This window comes from Phalacrocorax carbo, chromosome 17 (genome assembly GCF_963921805.1).
Source record: "Phalacrocorax carbo chromosome 17, bPhaCar2.1, whole genome shotgun sequence".
Classification (NCBI taxonomy): domain Eukaryota; kingdom Metazoa; phylum Chordata; class Aves; order Suliformes; family Phalacrocoracidae; genus Phalacrocorax; species Phalacrocorax carbo.
The window spans coordinates 9,631,824-9,652,691 of NC_087529.1; the positions used below are offsets into that span (position 1 = coordinate 9,631,824).

The following is a 20,868-nucleotide window of genomic DNA, read 5'->3' on the forward strand; positions in this document are numbered from 1 at the left end:
GGCACAGATGGATCAAAGTAGCTCACTGGGAAACACAGTGGAGCACACAGCAGCTCCATCAGGGACCTGTGTCCCACCTCTGCTGGCCCACGCCAACACGAGGCCTGAGGAACTCACCTCTGCCAAGGGCCAAACCAGATCAAACCCATCTACGCTACTGACGCTTGAGCACGCCTACCCCAGCCTTACATCGCAGTAGGTATTCTTCAGAATAGACAAGCCTGTGTTGACTCTGATGTTGATTTGTTTGCTTAAATTTCCTTTTAAGATAAAGGATATTATACTCGCATTTTGATGATCAAGTAGATTGTCTTATCTCAGAAAAGCCACTTTTGATCTGCCCGTCAGGCACTTTGTTATTGCTCCAGACTTAGCGTGCAGGGCTCCAGAGCATCACAGGCATTCATACAGGTGTTCTGCAGGGAACTACCGCTGGAAAGGTAACTTCCCAACAGCTTTAGTTGTGTGTCCCGACCCTCTCTCCAACCCAATAGCTCAGATAAGACAAGCAGAGAGGACCTAGACTGTGTCTAGGTTTCCCTAGACACAGCCACAGTAGGGAAATCATGCATTTTCTCCAGAGAACCCAGGAAATGTTTCTTCTTCCTTTCAGCCACACTGACAGCAGTTGTTTCAGCTTCTCAAGAGTCAGGTAAAATACCAAGCTTGCAGCTGAACAGCAGAAGGCACAGCCACTGTCCTTCATCTCGACTGTGCAAGTCAGCAGGGTTTTCCCCCGAGTTAAGCTTGCATGAGTGTTCTGCGCTAAGCGTCTGCTCCTGGCTAGCATCACAGCCAGGCTATCTGCTTAGACGGACCTTTCGTTTGCTTATTCTTATTCTTTACTGGGCTCCTACTAAGCAAAGCTACTTGTGTCCCAACCTAAAACCAAACTGGGATACCTGCCTGGCATATCCCTCATGTTTTCTGATGGAGTATGCTTCTCTCTCACAACATCTTCTGCCGCTCCCATATACGTCTCCCACCACTGGAGAAGAGTTTAACGTATCTACTTCTTGTGTTGAACCAAACATCTGCTCACAATAAGGAACAATTTCTGGCGAGCAGACAGCAGCCTGACACTGGAAGAAAATCATCCTGTTAGATGCTTCACCTAGCACTGGTTTCCACTGTTCATCTGCCAAAGCAAGCTGGCATGACACCAAATTCACATTCATTCAGCAAACCCATCTCCTGTGTAGTTATTAAATATAAGTCATTACCGAGTCAGTCGAGAAGGAAATTTTACTGCCTTCAAGAAGTCAAACCTGTATTCAGGTATCACCGTATCCAGGATATCCGAATAAAACAGCAGAATATCTGTCTTTGTCCAGCAAACCTGTAGGCTTTGTTGGGAGGAGGGATGTGTCAACTCCTGCAGTATTTTCAGCCACTTTTACTGTAGAAGACAACTCTGAAATACTGTTGCGCCCTCAATTAATATGGCTTAGGGGGCTCCACGACTGCTATCTTTTTCTAATGGATGGTCAAAGGGGTGGAAGGACCCTTGGCACAGACAAGGACTCTGCAGCCTTGAATAGCCACCCCTGAAATAAGATGTGATTGAGGTTTATAGACTGGGGTGGCACAGAGAGGCCATGATTGTTCTTAAGTCACTCCTGGCATCAGCTGAAACCTGCAGGACCAGACTCAACCCTGAATGGGAACTGCTCCCCACAGTATGTAAGTAAGAGGTAGCAGATGAAGATTTATCCAAGCTTAAAAAGTGATTGGACAAATGAATGGAACAGTATCAGAGGCTATTAAAGACACAACCTTTGGCCGAGGAAATGTCTGAGCCACCAGTCTCAGGGTGCTGGAAGGCACGCTGCAGGGTGCACGGCTGGACGCCCGTCAGACCCACGCTGCTGGTGGGTCCCGGCTGTGAGGCACCCTGGGCCAAGCCACAGTTGCCTGGATCTGCGGGGAAGCACCGTACTCACCTCCCGGCGTTCAGGATGGGCTCCTGCCGCAGCTGCTAACTCCTTTGGCAACTATTCACTATCCAGCACATCCGTTTTTGCCAAGTATCATCGGGAAAGCAATGTTTGCCTTACCAGAAGGGAGACTAAAGCTTAAATAACCCCAGAAAGCACTACTAGAGGGAAGTTAAAAGCAGAATGGGAGGTAATTGCACATAGCCACAATTCAGAGACACTTAAACATGTACCATGTTTTAGTTAATCACACAAATAATCCAGCAAAACTTCTCCATCCAAAGCACTAAAGTAGATTCTGGAATTACCACTTCAGTGGTACTTCCAACAAGCAGCCTGCCTCCCCAGTTTACAAAGGTGCGTGTGCAACGCCATCAATGCTGGGGAAGTCTTGCAAGCGGGAACAAAAGCACTTTCCTTTGTAAGGCTGATTTCACCAGGACAGAAATGAAAGTTTGCATGTGCTTAAATGACTCCCAAAGTGGTCCGCACAACGGAGCCCAGGTCTAAGACAGGCATACGAAAACTGAACTGGTGAACCAGTAATATTACCACATTTAAGCTTAAAATATTTTCCCAGCTGTTCGGGGGCCAGAGGAAGGGATACTCTACCATGGGCAGATCTCCCCATCTCTCAGCCCTTAAATCTGCCTCTGTTTTTTCACCGATCAGTGAAAAAGACCGAGTCCATGCATGTAGCGAAGCACACTTCCCAGTATTAAATGTACTAAACCCAGCCAAAATCAGTAGACAAAGCAAGGCAGCACTGTGGCATCGCCTGGATGAGGGAGCTCTTTGCTCTTTCCAGGGTATCTCTCCCTGCCTCCCACCGTGCCTAGGCCAGGCTTCCCACCTGGCACGGAATGTTTCTGCTCTCACCACAGCGACCACCGCCTCCCCCCCAGAGCCAGCCCTCTCGCAGGAGGGCTCCACCCCAGGCAAGTGTCGGGAGTAACGGGTGGCGTCCAGTCCCCACAGACACGCACTGGCCATGGACCGCGTGCCACCACCGGTAATTTAAAATGTCAGCTCACGTTCCCCACTGGCTTGGCTCCTGCAGCCCCTTCCCACTCACCACATACCACCTGCACCAAGGGCAGCGCGCTGGCCTGGATTAACACCTTGCAGACTCCAAAACAAATCCAGTTTGCAACTTCTAATTTAATAAAACCCAACCAGCAGTGATGCATTTGCTGCTGTGATGACTGCAAGCTTCAAGCAGCTGCACAGTTAGAGTCCCCAAATTACATAACAATTATGCATGCTTACTGTAAAATTACCTTGCAATCTCTAGATTGCCTGGCAACACTTTCCCTTCGGTGCGCACAAACGCTGCACCACTTCTCTGTAATTACATAATAACTGCCATGCATTTACCCAGCAGTTCTGAAAGAACACCATTTTTAACTTTCATTTGCTAATAAAATAAGTGGTTAATCAATAGCCCAAAGTAAAGCATCCCATTGTTCCTGTGGTTGGGAGTGTTTGGGCATCCTACAATTTATTGCCCTGTTTCACTCCCTCTACCTAGGACTAACCATACTTTATTTTTTTTTCTTTCTTTTTGACTATCTTCTAAACTTAAAAGTTTCCTCTGAGCAGGAACTGTTACGCCAGCAGCATCCAGCACAGCAGAGCTTGGATCTCCCAGCTGAGGCATACAGGTTCTGCTATAATATGAATGTTAATGAGAATATAAAAAGCTGCAGTCTTTGCCCTTCAAACTCTGCTAAAAAACAATCTTGTGCTTCCCATTCATACATACATTTCCACTGACTTCCTGGGGTGACCTGACTGATTTTGGCAGGACATGGAAGCTTCTGGATGATCACAGACTTGCAAACATTGATTTTATTCCCACCCGCTGGTTTAGCCAAAAAATGAGGTGGTGTTGTGTTTCAATGTGGAGATGGACCAAGGCACTGCAAACCACCTTCCTCTGCCTCAGCAAGGTTCATTATGCTCAGAGACTTGTTCACCACAGGTTTTTGAAACCAAGGGAGTCTTTGACAAAAGCTAAGGGCTTGCTCTGGCTCTGACAAGCTGCTGAGCTTGCAGGGGCCGCTAGAGATCGGTGAAATGGAGGCAGATGTGGCTCAAAGCACTATGGCAGCATGAAATGTTCCTTTTCAGTTTGATACAGCCACACATCGACTTTTTGAAAGCACATCTGAAACAATTCCGTCTAGTTTGTGAGAGAAGGAGGTATTTACTTCCAAAGGTTGAAACAACTGGGAAAATCTCACCTTGGACTAAACAGTGAGGGTGACGTGGCTCTGTCTTGCACACGTCTGACCTTTCACGCATTGCACGCTGCTCATTGACTGGGAATGATGATCACTTGCTCAAGCGTCCTTGTCCCTCCCTCTACTGGCTGCCCTGCCTTCTGGTTTGCTACCAAAACTGTGCATTTGCACTGCCAAAGCCAGCAGGTTTATGAAAGGTTGCAATGCCTGAGAGACGCCAAGCTAACCTAGATCAGTCTCTCAGAACCTGGCACAACGCAGCTATCTCTGCTCTCAGGTCAGCACAGCAGCAACCTCAAGGATGGTGTGGACAAGCCGCTGGATGGAAGAGGAGCCAAGCCAAAGGCCACCTACCCCAGTACTCTGCCACCTGCCAGGATCAGTATCTTGGGGGAAAGCATCAGGCAGAGAGATGTAACACCTTCAGTACCCATAGTCCCTGCTTTAGGCACCTGATGGCAAACTCTGTCTGCATCCTAATATTTCATAGGCCTTGATGCTCTTTTCTTCTATAGACTTGTCTAATCACTGAGCCCGTTTAGTTCTGGCACCTGCTATGTCCTCTAGCTATGAACGTCACAGTTTAATTACATGCTACATGAAAGAATAATTCCTTCTGGTTTAAACTTGCTACTTGATTATTTTGTTTGATACCTTTAGAGACAGAAGATTCATTCCCTGTTCACCAACTCTTACACTTAGGATTTTCTAAGACTGCTATATTACCCCTTCCCATGATAATTTTCAAATCTTAAGAGCTTTGGTCTTATCTCTGTACAGATATTGTTCCATCTTTGTATAGAAGATGTTCCAGGACCGTCCTGATCACCCTTCTCAGGCTTTTTTTCAGTTCTAGAGCTGTTCCTGTCCCACAGGACAGGCTGAGACAAGATGCACAAAATATTCAAGAAACTTCTTGCCTGTACCCAAGAGCTCTTACAGATCCAAATAACTCTATAATGGCTTTTTCTGTTTTCTTCTCTATTTCATTCCCAATAATTCCCTGAATCTTGTTAGCTTCATCGGCTGTCAATAAGTAACAGGCTAGCATTTTCAAGAGAACTATCTATAACAAAGCCTGAGTGAGAGCAGCTAATTTGGAGCCCGTCACTACGTACATATTTTTAATGTTGTTTCTCCCCCTCATGCATTACCCTGCAGTCAGCAACATGAATTTTTATCTGCCATTTTATCATGCTGTCACTTGCTATCACGACATCTTCCTGCCAGTGTTCACAGTCAGTCCTAGCAATGACTATCCTGAATAACTAGCTGTCATCACCAATCTCTCTTATTGTACTCTAACCTTTTTCTGGTCATTTAGGAATATATTGAACAATGCAGGCCACATTATGGATTCCTGTTTAGCTGCACTAGTGACTTCTCTCCACTGTGAAAGCTGCATTCCTGCTTTGCTGATTGTCTAGTTATTAATCCACAAGAGGCCATCCAAACAAAGACACTTAGGAGCTTCTTTATGAGCTACTGTTAATGGATCTCATCAAAAGCTGTTTAGCACTTGAAACACAGTGTAGTAACATGATCACCTTATCTACGTGTTTGTTGACTCCTCTAGAAAACAAATAGATCTGCAAGTCATGAGTTGCCTCTGTATCATCTCTCCCTCCCCATATTCAGCCATCCAACCATGGCCAATACTTTAGTGCATCAATGCGCAGAGAAAGCAGATGATGAGAACACCAAACTCTACAGAGAGCTGTCTACAAGGAGGACAGCAGAATCAAACACACAGAGGCACAAACGCAGCTCACCAGCAGTTTGCCTGACAATGTGCCCAGCTGGTGCACGAGCAGTAAATGCAGACCAGCCGACTCATGGGTACCTCCATGTTACGTGGGTCCCTGGTAGCACCCTGTGCACGAACTGCTCCAGTGCAAGGAGCAATGCTGAGGATAAAGGCAGGGACCTTCTGCTGGAAAAGGGAAAGAGGGCTCAGTCTAATATAAGTGAGCAACAGGGGATCCGAGTTGTGCCTTCTGACTTGATGACAATGCTGGTAGGAGGCTCAGGAGGAGTGGGAATGTGCAGTGTAATATGCTTAAACACAGCACAGAGTAATGCCAGCTACCAATGCCACACCACATCAAAGCTCCAGGCTCTCTGACCCACACCCCCCTGTGTGGTACAGATGTGTCCTGCATGTATAAGTGTCCAACTGTACTGTGCTTGCTACTTTCAGAGCTCTGTCTTACAGACAAGAAAGCAACCAGCAATTTCATGGGTATACTCCCACTGCTGGCACAGCAGAAGAGATGCCCAGCCATGAAGCCTGCAGCACAAGGTCTGCAGATCAGCGGTGAGCAAAATGCATCATCTGGCAGCCTCACATTCCCTGTTGCGGAGAGCGAGAAGTTACAAGGACATGCCAGTTCTGCAGAGAGTCCACGAGCGGAACACCAGCCAGCCCTCGCTGCTCCTCGGGTTCCACACTCACAAGATAGACTGCTCTCCCTCTTCTCCCACCCCTGCCCAGTTCATGCCAGCAAGGACACCAACTACAACAGGGCCAAAAAAATCCCTGCTGTCATTTACAGGCCTATTGCGGCCTCCTTGTACTCTTCAGGACAGGTGCTCAGCAAGACTCTGGCCTCAGGTCACACTGGGAGAAGACTTACTAAAAAAAGGTGATGATAATCAAATGGGCTACAAACAGGAAACCTGCTGCTGGAGCCTCTGGACAGAGCCTGGAACACACTTGAGTCACCAAGACCCTGGGAGGGCACAGCAACACTGGGCTCTAGTCATGACACAGCCCTGAGTGATGACAAGTCAGAAACTGATGCTGTGGAGGGAACAGGCAAGGACAGACACCCTCCCAGCCCTGGTTGCCAGCTCTTGCCCTGCTAAGCTGGAGACATCAATTTTTTCCAGCTGAAGCTAACTGACTCAGTCTGTGTCACTGCAAACACCCATTTTCTGGCTCTGCTATTGCCTTCAAATATGCTCTCCAAAAAGAGATAGACAGAAGAGAAAAGGAAGCCACTATTTTCATGACGCCCTTTCTAAGGAATAACTGCTGCCAGCACCTATGATACTGCCTGCGTAAATCTGAGCTGAGCAGGGCCACCATCAACTGCAAACCCCATCACAATCATTTAGAGGGGACCTTGCTCACTCAACTGACACCAGAGGGGAGAGGCTTCTCCCCAGCTGAGCAGGAGCCCAACGCACACGCTCTGCAAAGCTGCTGACAGTGCTGGTGGTACTCACAGTACTCGATGCCCAAGACAATGTCTCGGAAGTAGAGCCGAGCCTGCTCCTCGCTGAAGGGCTGGTCACTTGGTACCTCCATGACAGGCCTGTTCAAAAGAAGGAGAGTAAGTAGCCTGCAGAATGGCAGTATCCCTCCTTGCTGGAGGAGTTTCAGGTTCTTCATCAGTATGTCCTCAGCATTGAGGGCCAGGCTCCCAAGAGGTTCTGGCTACAGTGACACAGGATGGAGGCACAGCCATCCTTTTTGGATGTGGTGCTGCCTCGGTTAGTGAGCTCAACTAGCGGCGACGGGTGGCTTTGTGCTGTCCCTGAGCCAGCATGAGCCACACAGAGACCTCACCAACACCAGGATTAGCTGCTGCTGTCTGAGAGTCCTAATAGGTAAGTGTGTAGTGAAAGAACAAAACTGGGTCTGGCCTTTGGTTTCTTGCTAAAGCTGCTCATCGCTGTGAGCACCAGCATCACCAGCAGGTACCAGGCAGCAGTGGGGATAGAGAGCCCTTTGCTGTGCACTGGATGTCATGCCTGCTGGGGCTCAGTCCTGAAGCAACATCAGCGCGCAGCTAGTCTAAACCAGGGCAGAAACTAGACATGAACTGTTGGCTCAAAGGTTGAGCGGGAATATTTCCAGTGCATTGCACTAAACTGCTTTGAAAACCTATTTTGCTGTTTAGGGTTCAGCCACCACCAGAACTCAGCCATTCAGCCCTAAATAGCCAAGGTTACCTGGGTCAGCTTCTCCTCTCCTTTCCTTTGTATGCCGCCACTGCTGAGATGCACAGTATCCTCTAAAAGCCCCTCTTCTGCCTGTGCCTGCTGAAAGCTGAGGGCAAAGAGGCTGTAAGAGCTAGCCAGCATCTTCTGTTGCCCAGCGGATGAATAGCAGGAGCTAAGGACTTCACTGCACTTGGGTTAATCCTGCCCGTACTCGGCAGCTTGTCCTCTCATTTGGACATACGCCCACTGACTTGGGCTGGTTTCAATGAGTGCTCCTGAGACACTCTCTTTGCAAACCAAACCCTGGCTGAGAAGGGCCCATCATCAAAACCAGGCTCTGTGGCTCTTCCCCTCAGCACCCAGCAGCAAACTCCTCCTGCAGCACTTCTCTCTTCTCCCTTACTGCTATTTGATCAATGACCTTCATCTCCCATTTGCATTTTTCTGCCACTGCCTCCCCTCCCTCTTCATGCACATTTTTCTGCTACTGAAACCAGGGAGAAATAATGTGAGCAGCAGGACTGGCAGAGCCGCTAATGGAGTCTAATTGCCTTCTAGAGGCAGACAGGCTGCACTTGGCCGAGCTGCACATTCCCTGGCCACAGCCCATTACAGGAGCTTTCTCTTCCTCCCCCTCTCCTACAGGATAGTTATCAGCCTGGTCACCAGGGAGACTGGGGAGCCTCTCACCAGCAACCTGATGAAGCTGGCAGCCTTCAAGAGGCTTGTTCATGGGGCCAGAGAGAAAAATAAGCCCTTCAGGAAATCTCCCCCATCCTGGGCACAGTTCTCCCGACCTCCCTGTGACTCTGCAGGGCTGTAGATTCAGCACAGGTGTAGCAAAAAGCAGTGAGGAGACTCCCACCACCTTATCACTTCTCCTGCGATGGAAAAACATGCTAACAAAACAGCCTCCCACAGTACATTAGTGCTAGGGGCAAAATAAGGCAGCGGGTGGCAAGTAAATGTTGATGCAACCACACATGCCTTGTGCCAGAGGAAGCCACGATGTGGCTGTAACCCCAGCAGAGTACTCCTATTAAAACCTTTTCTTCCAGGCAACTAATGGGGAATGGGCATCAAATTTATGTGGATCAAAGCCTGACACCAGGACACGTCCTCCCAGCCCATCACTACTCAAAACATCATTCCAGGCTGTGACAGTGCAAAGGCAACTACAGCTGGATTTTGCCTCCTCTGCACTTGCCTGCAGACAGCGGTTTGCCCCACTGTACATATCAAACCTCCATTTCACCTAGGAAGCTGATGATGAACACCAAAAATTTCAACACAAGGGATCCCAGAGGGCTACTTACCCTTTCCTTAGGAGGTCAAACACTGCAAGAAAAGGAAATCAAGTCATGAATCAGAAGAGGGGACTTGGCTTGTTCATTTTTTAGCACCTGCAAAACCACATCCATTCCCATACCTGCAAAATCAATTTATCTTCACTCACTTCTCTTCCCTCACCCACGACAAGAACACCAGAGGATGCAAAATGAAAACATTCATCTCTTCAGCAAAGACAAATATCCCCACCTCCCGCCAGCTCCACACAGGGAGGCAGCGGGTGCTAATTTATCAACCACATGGCTGTAGCTCCCGGTGTCAGCACTCGCAGATCTGAGCCCCATTTTATTCAGTACCTTCAGGGAGGGTGTTTGGTGTGATATTTCTGCTAAATTGCTAATACTGAACAAGATGCTGTAAGAACATGTTGCTCCATTTCTGCTGTGTCAATCAGCAGCACAGCTACATGGCCATCAGAGGTAAACACTCCCTGGCGGGAGCAATTGGAGAAGATTTGTTGGTGTGAGTTGAGGTCTGTAGAGCACATGAGTTTTTCTGTCTGATTAGGGGGTTAGAGGCAATGTGTTTTTCTGATCCTGTCTCTGATCTGTTCTGCAAACAGAAGGATCTGCCTTTATCCAGTAGGAGAGCTCTTTCCTCATGAATTACTAAAGGATTTCTTGTACCTCCCAAGAAATCTGAGCAGCCCTGCTTACAGCTGCAATATTAGACCAGATGAAGGTACAAACACAACAAGCCAGCCTGCATTCGTTCATCTTGCTCTCCAAGAAGCCACAGCTTATGGCAGCATTTCATTATTCAACCATCTTGTGCCATTGCTATCAGCACCCTCCATCCCCTGCTTTCTTTCCAATGAGCACTCCAGAGCGCTCACAGCAGTACTTAATGCCAGCAGTAATTAGCAAAGAGCAAACACCATTTTCTCTAGTTTTGCTTTGTAGTGGGGGACATTTTTGGAAGGAGAAAGGCGCAGTTATCAGCTGGGTCAGCAGCAGGAGGGAGGAAATCCACTCGCAGAAGGCTCAATCCTGAGCACCCACGTCTTCCCCTTGCTGCCGAGGGAACTGCAGAGGCATGAGCTTGACTTGCCTGAACCACTCATGGGATCCCAGGCAGAGCACAGGGGAGCAAAGGGCACGGACAACACAGCCACAGCCACTACTCGCTGCCTGGGGCAAGTGCAATCTCCCCAGGACCCCCGGTGGGACCAAGAGATTACCCCACTTGTCCTGCTGCTATTGCTGCCATTTCTGGGACTGTTACCTTGCTCCACAGGGAGAGCTTGGTTTTGTTGGGTTTTTTTTTTGTTTGTTTTTTTCCCCCTTTTTTCTTTTCTACAGCTTTTTTGACTCCTTCATGCATTTATTTTCATTCAACAGAAAAGCTTGCTACCTCATCTCTCCCCTTCTCTCCATTCCCAGGAGTTCAGACCTTTAAACAATGGCCTCAGCCACCCTCCCCACCACACGTGCATCTGCCTTGGCTGCTGCTTTGCGATGCTGCCAGAGTGCCACCGGGGCTTCAGCAGAAAGGGAAAAGTGGCCTTTCAAAGGCAAATAGCTTCATTTTCTAGGCAGAGCCCCCTTTCACTGGCAGCTTCAAAAGCATCCCATAACTATTTCATGAGAAGCAGCCTTTCAGCCTGTCTCATCAGGAAACATCACAGGGAAGCAGAGATGTAACAGGGTCAAACGCACCCCTCCTCTGGTCCAGCTCAGAGCCTCAGTGCCTCCCATGCCTGTCCCTCCAGGTTTTGCCCAAATTGGGGTTAGGCTGTGGCCGGCACTTCCAAGGTTCAGGGGAGAGGAAGACAAACGGGTGGAAATTTCTCACCCTCTGCATGAACACACAGTCAGCTGTGGCCTCCCAGCTGAGCACCCCATGGCAGGGTCTGGGCTCAGAGGCCAAAGGCAAGAGGCTGCTGTCTTCGGAGGTCCCAAGAGTAGTCAGTCTCTCTGCAGGGGTCACAGGGAATACCCCGAGACAAAACTGCTTTCCAAAGTCACTGCCACTATCCACAGCCTACAGGAGGAGTCTGGAAAGACCAAACCTCATAGCACGAGTACGAGAAGCCATCCTGCACCCTCCCCTTCTCTCCTGGCTCTAGGACTGGAACCAGCATATACATAGGGGAGGGCAAGCCACTGTCACGTCTTTTTATGGTCCCCATGGCAAGGAGATGTACACAGCTGTACTAAGACCAAGGTTGCCTTACCCTACACTGCCAGGGCCCCTTCCATCCCACTGCCTTTACAGGTATTGAACTTTTCAGAAAAGAATTGGTACAAGTTTCCTCCTGATATTGACCCCGAGCCCTGATACGTGTTACTTGCATCACTAGGTCTAAGCCCAGACAGTTCTGTTAGCATATGACGACTCACATACCCATGTACAAGTTGTCCTCCGCAGGATCATCAAGGACCTGTAATTGATAACAGAGATAAGGGGAAACAGGAAAAAGAAAAAGAGCAGGAGAAAAAAAAAAAGATATTTTTCATCAAATAACATTTTACTGGTCCCTGTACACTGTGCTGAACTGCAGAGCACTGAGAACGACTTAGGTTAATATTCAGAGATTCCTGCAGAGAGGGGGGCTTTGAAGGACACGGATTTTCTTGTCTCCAGAAAAATCTGGCCTTCTGCCTGTATTTGGAGAAACAGCCTACCAATAAAGACACTGCTTGTCCTAATCTGGCCTGAGCCAATATTGAAAATGGCACTGAAGCCTTCCACTGTGCATCTTCCCAGGCTTGTCTTGGACAAGTTTCACTGGTCCAAGCTCGCTGTTATTTCTACCAGCACAGCCAGCTGCCTTCTCTTGGGCACCAGCCCAAAGCCCAGGATAAGCATGTCAGTTTGCCGTTTATAATGGGTATGATCTTGCTTGGAATCACCAGCCTAAGTTTCTGAACAACTATTTTAAACCAATTTTGACTGAAGTGTGAACAGTTGAAGAAAGATCTTGTTGCAGTACAAACAAGACTTGTTTCAGTGCAACTTAGGGTGGAGAAGCAGCTCACCTCTATCAGCTTAACGATGTTGACATGGTCCAGCTTCTTTAAGATGGCTATTTCCTGATAGACTCTGTCCAGTGGCGCCATGGGTTTTGGCTGCTCTCCGGAGGATGCTTTGGACCCTCTGGGAGGAGGCCGACCTGCAATCGTGACAACATGGTGAAGAACTACTCATTTTTCAGCAGCACCTGGCATGCCCGAGTGGGCAGCCACTGGCCCCTTTGTAGATACCTCCAGCTGTTCTGGAAGATCTTATTGCCTTGTTATCATCCCAAAGCATTACAGTCTCCACCCAGAACAGACATCTCCAAGCCCAGTTCAGACCAGCTCCTACTGGCTTCCCAGCTGGTCTGTTTGCCAGGTCCCATGGCCCCACCTCTGGAGCCAGGTACTATCTGATGGGATAGGAGAGCCCCTGGGAGCAGGGGGTCTACCCTGCCTAACTTCCAGCACTTAATTAGGCTTCATAGATGGTGAGTATGGAAGAGTCAGCTCTTCAAAGAGCCTCAGAAAGTCAAAGCCAGGAACCTAATTAATAAGCGTGTCGAATTTCCCTGTGGTTGCCCCTGCCCTTTCACTACCCACTGCATTTTAACCAGCCCCCCAACTACTTGGGCAGCTTTCAAATGAGGCCAAGTTCTGCAGTCCTTGCAGACAACATTTCTATGGAGAGATCTGCCTGGCTGAGGACAACAGGCAGACCTCTGCATGTGAGATACCCACGTGGAAATCCATACTGCTTCAAGAGCTTCTTTTTGGAGAGGACTTTCATAGCCTGAAGGAAGAAGAAAAAACAGTGTTAAAAGTGAACAAGAGTGAAAGCGCTCACTGCTGTGACTTGGGAGTCTGCTGGGCATCAGGGACTGGCTCAGGCCTATCTTCAACCTAGAGAAGAAGTCTTCTAGTTAGTGGTGGCCATAAGGCACACAAACACGCTGACACAGCTTTCCTAAAGGTGCTGCTAACCATTTGTTTCATGAACGATGAATCAATCATGATGACGATGATTGATAAATCCCATCTTCAACTCTTTCTCATGAAAAAATTGTTTTCATTTATTTTTAAATTGGACAAAGAAAAAGGAGCCAAATTCCTGCACCTGTGGCAGGAGCTTGAAGAAAGAGGTAGGTTCCTCTAGCTGACCTTTAAGTACATGCTGTTTTGGATGATGCTATGGCCATGCCGCAAGTCAAAGCCACTTCAAGGCTGCTCCACTTGATGTTTTGCTTTGCCAGAGGGTCTAGGAAGGCAAAGAGCTGGAGTGTAACAGCCATACCACTAACACCCCTCCAACCTCCATCACAGACCTGGAATAGGGTAGGGACACAGCCCTTCCACTAGTTCTGCACTGCCTGGGGGGACCTTTTGTATTCCCAGAGACAATTTTTGCCCCATAAACCTCTTCCATGCTGCCAGAGCAATAAGGAGCACCTGCAGCGTGATCCAGCACCATGCCCGAGACCACAGACAAAACATTTTGTGGGCATTTGTCACTGCACCATCAGAAACGACGAAGCCGGCTCCGTGCAGGGGCACAGCGAAGGCACAGGGAGGGAAGCGGGTTTTTGCCAGTGGCTTCACTCGCTTCTTATACACGATCGTACGCTGGCACTACTGCAAACCCAGGCAGCTGAGGCGTGGGAGGGGCTCAGGGCAGTTTTTCCTGCCAGCCAGTTGGCATTAGCATAGTGGCAAAAGGCAATCTGAATTTAATAAACAGTCTCTGCACCTCCATCTGCTCTGTGCATTAATAACCTTTTTGAGGGCCACTCAAACAACCCCGAGTGGCCCAGCATATAAATATTTCTTAAGAAACCAGCTCATGGTACAGTTTGCTTAGGAAAACAGTCTATGCTCCCAGGATCTGGGATGGTTACTCACTCCTTCCCCTAGAAGAGCTAATTACCCCTATTAATTAAGCATCCAAATCTGTAATTCACACTGGAGTGACCCCTGCAAAACATAATTAAGCAAGGGCTCCCGCAGCACACAGTCAAATGCCAAGGAATTTTGCATTAATACCACGGAGGCAGGCTCTCTGCATGCTACCTGTTTTTAACACATACCTGAGGAACCAGTCACCAAAACCATTTCAGCAAGCAACTTCCCAAGCTGTTTTTCCTGGCAGCGATGACACCCCACGCCCCAAGATCCCTACCTCCCATCAGTGCTCCTGCTACAGCCAGGTTCACAGCTCGCTGAAAGGATTGTTATTTTTGGTAATGGTCCAGTGAAGTCCTCTGGATTTGCACCCGTGTAATAGAGAAGAGACTCTGTGTAGCTCTCAATCGTGCCTGACAGCTCCTGAGCCAACTGTTGGAAACAACAGTGTTGAGAGACAGGCTCAGAAGTGCTTATATTTTACTTAGCACAGTGTTGTGTCCAATACAGTCAGTCAAATGATTCATAGTCTGCTGAAAGAGGGTCCAAGATGTGCACAACCACCTCCAAGGATGGCCAGGACCAAGCCTGGAGGACAGACTTCTTACGCTCCCCACTTCTCTCTCCATAATGAAAATTTATGGGAAAAATCATAGGTGAGCCAACTGTAAACCACCTCTATGGCTTTGGAAGAAGCACCAGGACATGCTTATACCAACTTCATAGCACTGGTATCTCCTACTACATAAGCAGGGCTAGATCAGAAGAGAGGATCGGTCCCCACTGTATTTTTCAAACGCAAACAGGAGATGAAGAGCAAACTTCATCATGCAATGGGCCAGAGCCACTTAATTATCACAAGAGCAGATATGAGAGCATGTAGCAGTGAAGCCTCACTTTAATTACAGCACAAGCTGGCAGGAGAAGGCCTCCTCGCTGAATTGTAACTGTGCATAGTAGGAACAACACAGGGATGCTTCAGCAAACCTCTCCTTCTGGGCTCTCATGCATGAAAGAGCCAAAGACATTTGTACTCACAGGCAGAGCTAATTACCCAGATAATGCCTTTCTGATAAAGAACCAGCTCAGAGCCAAGCCAAGGGATTTTCCCTTTGCCCTGGCAAGCATTGCTTCAGCTTCCTCAGGAAAAGCAGGAGCCTAGAGGAGATTTCCTCCACACACATGCCCTTGCAGCCACCTTCCTTCCAACTATTGAACACGTGGACATGGGTCTTGCAGCCTTTCACAGAAAAATGTCAGGAACCATGTGCTTTTCTTTGATGTATGTTTACTATCTAAGTTTACTGCTCTCCTCCTAGCAACCTTGCAGCTGGAAACCACAGGGAAGCCACCGAGGGAAATCCCAGGTTTATGGGGAGCAGGAATGCCTGGGGGACAGCAGCTTTCACAACAGCGAGACCTTGAGCCCGCATCCTGCTGCTGGTAACAACAACAGCAAAATGGCTATTAGTTGCAGGAGGAAAGGGTGATAAAATGGATCAAGCCAGGGGGATTTATCACCCATCCTTTGTGACACTCTCACAGCACTCGGGCTGTCATTTTATTTGCTGACAGGGAGGCTAGTATTGCTAGGGCAGAAGACCTGTGCACAGTCCCTACTTGCAGCTCTCAGGAGAGTGGGACGTTGCTCAGAGGTTGCTACTAGCCACTCTGCTAGTGCGTGACAGGACCCTGCGGGAATGCTGAGCAGACCAGAGAGCTTTTCCTGCCCTTCCTCACCTGTCTTGTCTGACAACGACATCCCTCAGATAAAGCGCCTAAGAGGAAAGCTCTGCTGGGAAAGACTGCTACGCACCAAAAGAAAATCCTAATCCAGACAGGCTTAGCTGCCGTGCCCCTAAAATCCTGCTCCTGCATTTGTCACCTTTCGTCCCAGACACCGTTTTTCACCCTGGCAGCAGAATTACATCGGCAGGCCGTGTCCCAGCCACGCTGTGACACCACAGCCAGCACGTCTTCCTGGAGCGGCCGCGGTCTCCTGCCTCCAGCCGATTCCCGGAGGCTCGCTCTTTTACTCTAGGTGACCCAGCTCCTCACAACCCTGCTGCTGAGCAGCACAGGGGGTTAAAGTAAACCAGAGGTCCCTTCCCTGGTCCTCACCACACCTGAGCACAGCTGGCAGTGGTTCAGTAGCTGTTACGTGAGCAAGAGTATGAGAAACATGGGAGCCGTGCCTTCCCTTCCTGCCTGGATGGCAACCAAAGTGGGCTCTCCAGGGGCTAGAAAGTTCAAGGCTTGCTGCTGGCCGCCACCTCCTCAGCAGCAGCACTTTGTTAAGCCACCTCTTTTCATAAACTTGGAAGGAATTTCTCCCCGTCATTGAGAGTTGGTAGAAAACAGCCCTCCATGCAAAGGTTTTGAGGTACAAACAGAGGCAGAGAGCGCAGTCACACAAATCTTGTTTCTTAGGAAACCAGATTAAAAAAAGAAAAAAGAGAAACCCACTGACAACCTACAATGTTATTGTTTTTGTCCAGAAGTAGTATAACAAATGTCCATCTTAACTACTCTTTGCAGGCTGATTTAGAGATTGAAAATAGGAAGGAGACATGACCTGAGGCATCACAGAATCAAATTCCATCAGCACCATGACTCCAGACTAGATCTCCACCTGGACACATTTGCCTTTGCTTTTTATTTGCTGCTTTTTCACAGAGCTTGGCTCTTCTTCCCCCCCACCCCCCCAGTTACTGTCAAAGCATCTCCTGCAAACTGAGACACTGAAACCTTTCCAGCTGAAAAGGGTTCCTTGGCAGAGCCCTGCAAATACTCCTGTAACAGCTTCAGGAGCCCCAGCAGCAGCAGGGACCAAGTGCAGGGCAGGGAGCTCTGCTCTGGGAGCCAGCTTTGCATCCCGAAGGGGTCTCCTCCTTGCAGGGGGCACTGGGTCATGTACTTGGTGCTGAAAATTCAGTTTCCTTGGTCTAATACATTCCCTGCATCCACTGATGTATGTCAGCACACTTTCACAGCCCTCCACGGCACTGCGGTTGTTCACAGCAATGAAGGATAAAGCTCTTTGAAGCACTCTCTCATCTTTAATGGAAGGTAAAAAAACCCACAAAGTAAATAAAACCCATCTACATTTTTCCCAAATGTGGTGATCAGCTTTTTTTCTTCAGAGTTTTTCCTAATTCTAGGCCACATCCAAAACCCATTAAAGCAACAGAAATATTTCCTTTTGCTTTGAGAGGAGCTAGGTTCAGTTCCTGGTGCCTATAAACTGCCTTTCTGAAGAGAGCTAGCAAAGGGCCCCATGCCTCAGCAAGAATCAGGAGTCACTCTGAATTATACTCCAAAAATAAAAATTTTCTGCTTTCTTTAAAGTTTTGCTTCTTTTTATTGCAGGACATTGGCTTAAAGAAAATAAGGCAGCAACACGCTGGCCTCACGTTAAAACACCGCACGTGTGAATCAGTTATTAGGGACTGCTCACTAAAAGCCAACCAAGGGCTGACTTCCTCCAATTATGTGTTATTGCTTTTCACCACTGAGGCAAAAACAACCCTCCAGAGCTAAATCTGGGGGAAAAGAAACACACAGAAAAGATCCGATTCAGACCCTGCCTCAAACCCCACAACAGGAGGATGGGGGCGACCCAAAGAGTGTGTCCCTGCAACACTGGCAGTAAAGGTGACAGCCCTTCCCTCTTCAGCTAGTGAGGATGAAACCGAAGCACCCAGGCATGGGGGCCACCCTCAGGCTGCAGAAGCTTTAAAGTGTTCGCTTAGATTAGAAAAAGAAATGGAGATTAAGTGGGGATTAACTAACACACACCAGGCTAACCTGGACACAGGCTTTCACTCTTGGCTTTGGTTTGATGTCCACAGCATTAATCTACTTCCAAAACATGGGCAAGAATGCAGTAGGCAATGCTAACCTAAACCCACCTCTCCTGAGCCCAGACAGCTGCCCTGCTCACCCTGGGCAGCCTGCAGCACAGTGCCAGTGTTCCCAGCACAAAAGGGCAGCGCCAACACATAAAGATTACAGTTTTCAAAGAAAAATATTTTCAGCTGGAAATAAATATGATGCAATGTGCTCCCCACTCTGCACTGCTGGTCCTGGCACTGCCTACGTTGGCAGGACACACGGATCAGGCAAGGCACATCAAAACCGTCCTGCTGCAGGGCAGAGGAGGGAGGACTTGGAGGGCAGTGGAGAAAAGGAGCCGTTGGAATCGGCAGCTGCTCCGGTGCGGAGGGTGAGTCAGCTTGGAAAGCACAGGGGATGGAAAGAGTTGTGGTTCCTTTGCTTGGCCACTTCTAGGGCAACTTGTCCAGATTTTTGTCTCATCTCTTCCATCCTTCATTTCAAGATATTTCTCCTGCAATTTCATGCCTGCTGGAAGCGTGGAAGGGCTAACAATTACTAACAGGCATGCAGCTCGCACCCGGTCATTCCAACCTGGTATGTCACCTGTAAATTCAGGAGTCAGGGAAGAAGAGCTAGTAGGGGAGTAGCAGGGAATGAGCATGCTTTACACCTCCACGGCATATTCTTATTCCCCTCTGTGCCAAGGCCAGCAGCTCTGTGCACTGGGCCAGGGAGCAGCACACCCATCTGTCTGGGTGCTCTGATGGGCCTGTTTTCACCCACGTGAGGCCACTCCATCAGGACAGTGAAAGCAGAACGCCTCTCGCCAAACACAGTACGGAGCAGCAGCTGAGGTGCAGGACCAGACCAGCAGGGGCTCAACACCCTTGCAGCCACCCAGCTCTGCTCAGCACATACCCACCCTGGGATCCACCAGAAACTCTGCTCAAAGCTGCTTCCACAAGCCTTCAGGCTCAGCCACAGCCACACACAGCAAGGTGGTTTTCCTTTTGCCAGCTGCCCAGCTCCCGCTCGCAGCCTGAGCAAAACTTGCCACAGGGCAACTCCAGGGACATGAGCATATCTCCACAGGCAGATTTTGCAGGAATCCGAGCTGGGATGGTTAGGATTCCCTTGCCTCTGAAAGGGGAGGCACAGACAAGGAGCCTTCAGTATAAGCAGCCTTTTTGAATTTGAAACCCTCCAACGCTAGCTTCAGCTCAGCAACGGATTTAAAAGCCTAGACCTGTCTTCTGCCCTGCATCCTACACCTCGCAACCTGACAGCAAGGTCCTGTTCAGTGCACGGGGAGGCATCGCACAACGGGGTAAGATGCAGGGGAGCCAGGCACTGCCCAGCTGAGCCACGCTGTTCAGCATCTTTCTGATCAACACCCCCATTTCTTTACAAAACACGCCTGCTCATTCCAGGCCATTTTTCCAATGCACAGCAGGTGCTGAATACCACCACCCACACGCCTCTAATTTCAGGTGACCTGCTTCATAGCTAGAAAATGTCAAGACAAATCAGCGATACACTTCTGCAGCCTGCCTCCAAGATCCCCGCCTGTTATATAAGGCAGCCCACCCAATTTCCCTCCCGCTCGGTACCGCACGCAAGCAGGCGTGCCGGCAGCAGCACGTTGCTCCGTGCCCAGCGGGGAGGTTCGATTCCTTGCATGCCACCTGAATCAGAAATTCATGTGCTAAAAGCTGCAAGGCAGGGGGGACCTAGCTCTCAAGGGTGCAAAAGAGAACAAGGAGCAGCGATGGCAGTGAGGAGCAGAGAGACACTTACGTAATACTTGTCATCGTTCTCATTGTAGGCCAGTTTCACAACACCGTAGGAACCCTAAAAATAAACACAAATTGCACAGTCAGTTTGGCATCTTCACTTTGTCTCCTCGCTGCTCAGGTACGGTAGACCATGGCCTTGCACAGTGGGGAAAAGAAAACCTTCAAGGCCCCAGGCCATACCTAGCCTCGAGCAAGGTCTGCGGGTGATATGAACCCGCAGCAAGGTTGTATGTTTTGGCAGCTCTGTTGGAGCCACAGGGCATCTGAGGATTAAGTATGTCTGGAGGAGTTGAACGTTAGCCCGTCGCCTCCTGCCCTGAGCCAAAGCCACTGTGTCTGTCTTAACTCAAATGTGGATGGAGAGAAGAGAGAATAATTTTCAAGCACATGTTTTGTGCAGGTTTGGAAATTCTGCATGGGCATCTTTCCCATACTTCTGTGCAAGACCACTTTCAGCAGGAAACCTCTCCATCTCTCAGCAGCAAATGGACTTCAGTGCAGACCAGTTGCCTACTTTCTTCCAGCTACCTCTTGCCCAGGCAGATGCAGGCTTGGATCACCGCTGTATCCACAGCTCCAGTGACAGCCTAAAGCCAAACTCTATCTGAACCACTGTTTTTTTGCAGTTCTGTATCAAGACTATACATTTTATGCAAGCAAGACATGACACCATGGCTAGGTATCATCCCTGACAGATGCCTGTTGAATAAATGAGTGGAATGAACACTACAGCCTTCAAAACATTTCTCTTGACTTCACTGAGAAACAAAGGTCCAGGTCTCAGAGGAGACTGACAAGCCATCTGGCTGATCCAGGAGGACAGCAGGTCCAGCAGACACCCCCACCACCTCAGGCTGCTGATCTGCTCACTGTGACCCGCAGGTGCAAATCCACC

At 48.9% G+C, this 20,868-nt stretch overlaps 1 protein-coding gene across 2 annotated transcripts in view; it reads right to left on the reverse strand.

Moving 5' to 3' along the window:
• Positions 1-20,868, reverse strand: part of CAMKK1 (calcium/calmodulin dependent protein kinase kinase 1) — a 109,230-nt gene that overhangs the window by 34,889 nt on the left and 53,473 nt on the right. For both annotated transcript variants that reach the window (XM_064467670.1, XM_064467671.1), the window contains exons 4-9: positions 19,975-20,028; positions 13,183-13,234; positions 12,466-12,599; positions 11,831-11,867; positions 9,451-9,472; positions 7,415-7,503 (exon numbers count right to left, since the gene is read on the reverse strand). In XM_064467670.1, the coding sequence (XP_064323740.1) occupies positions 7,415-7,503; positions 9,451-9,472; positions 11,831-11,867; positions 12,466-12,599; positions 13,183-13,234; positions 19,975-20,028 (388 nt within the window). The remainder of the gene's footprint in view (positions 1-7,414; positions 7,504-9,450; positions 9,473-11,830; positions 11,868-12,465; positions 12,600-13,182; positions 13,235-19,974; positions 20,029-20,868) is intronic.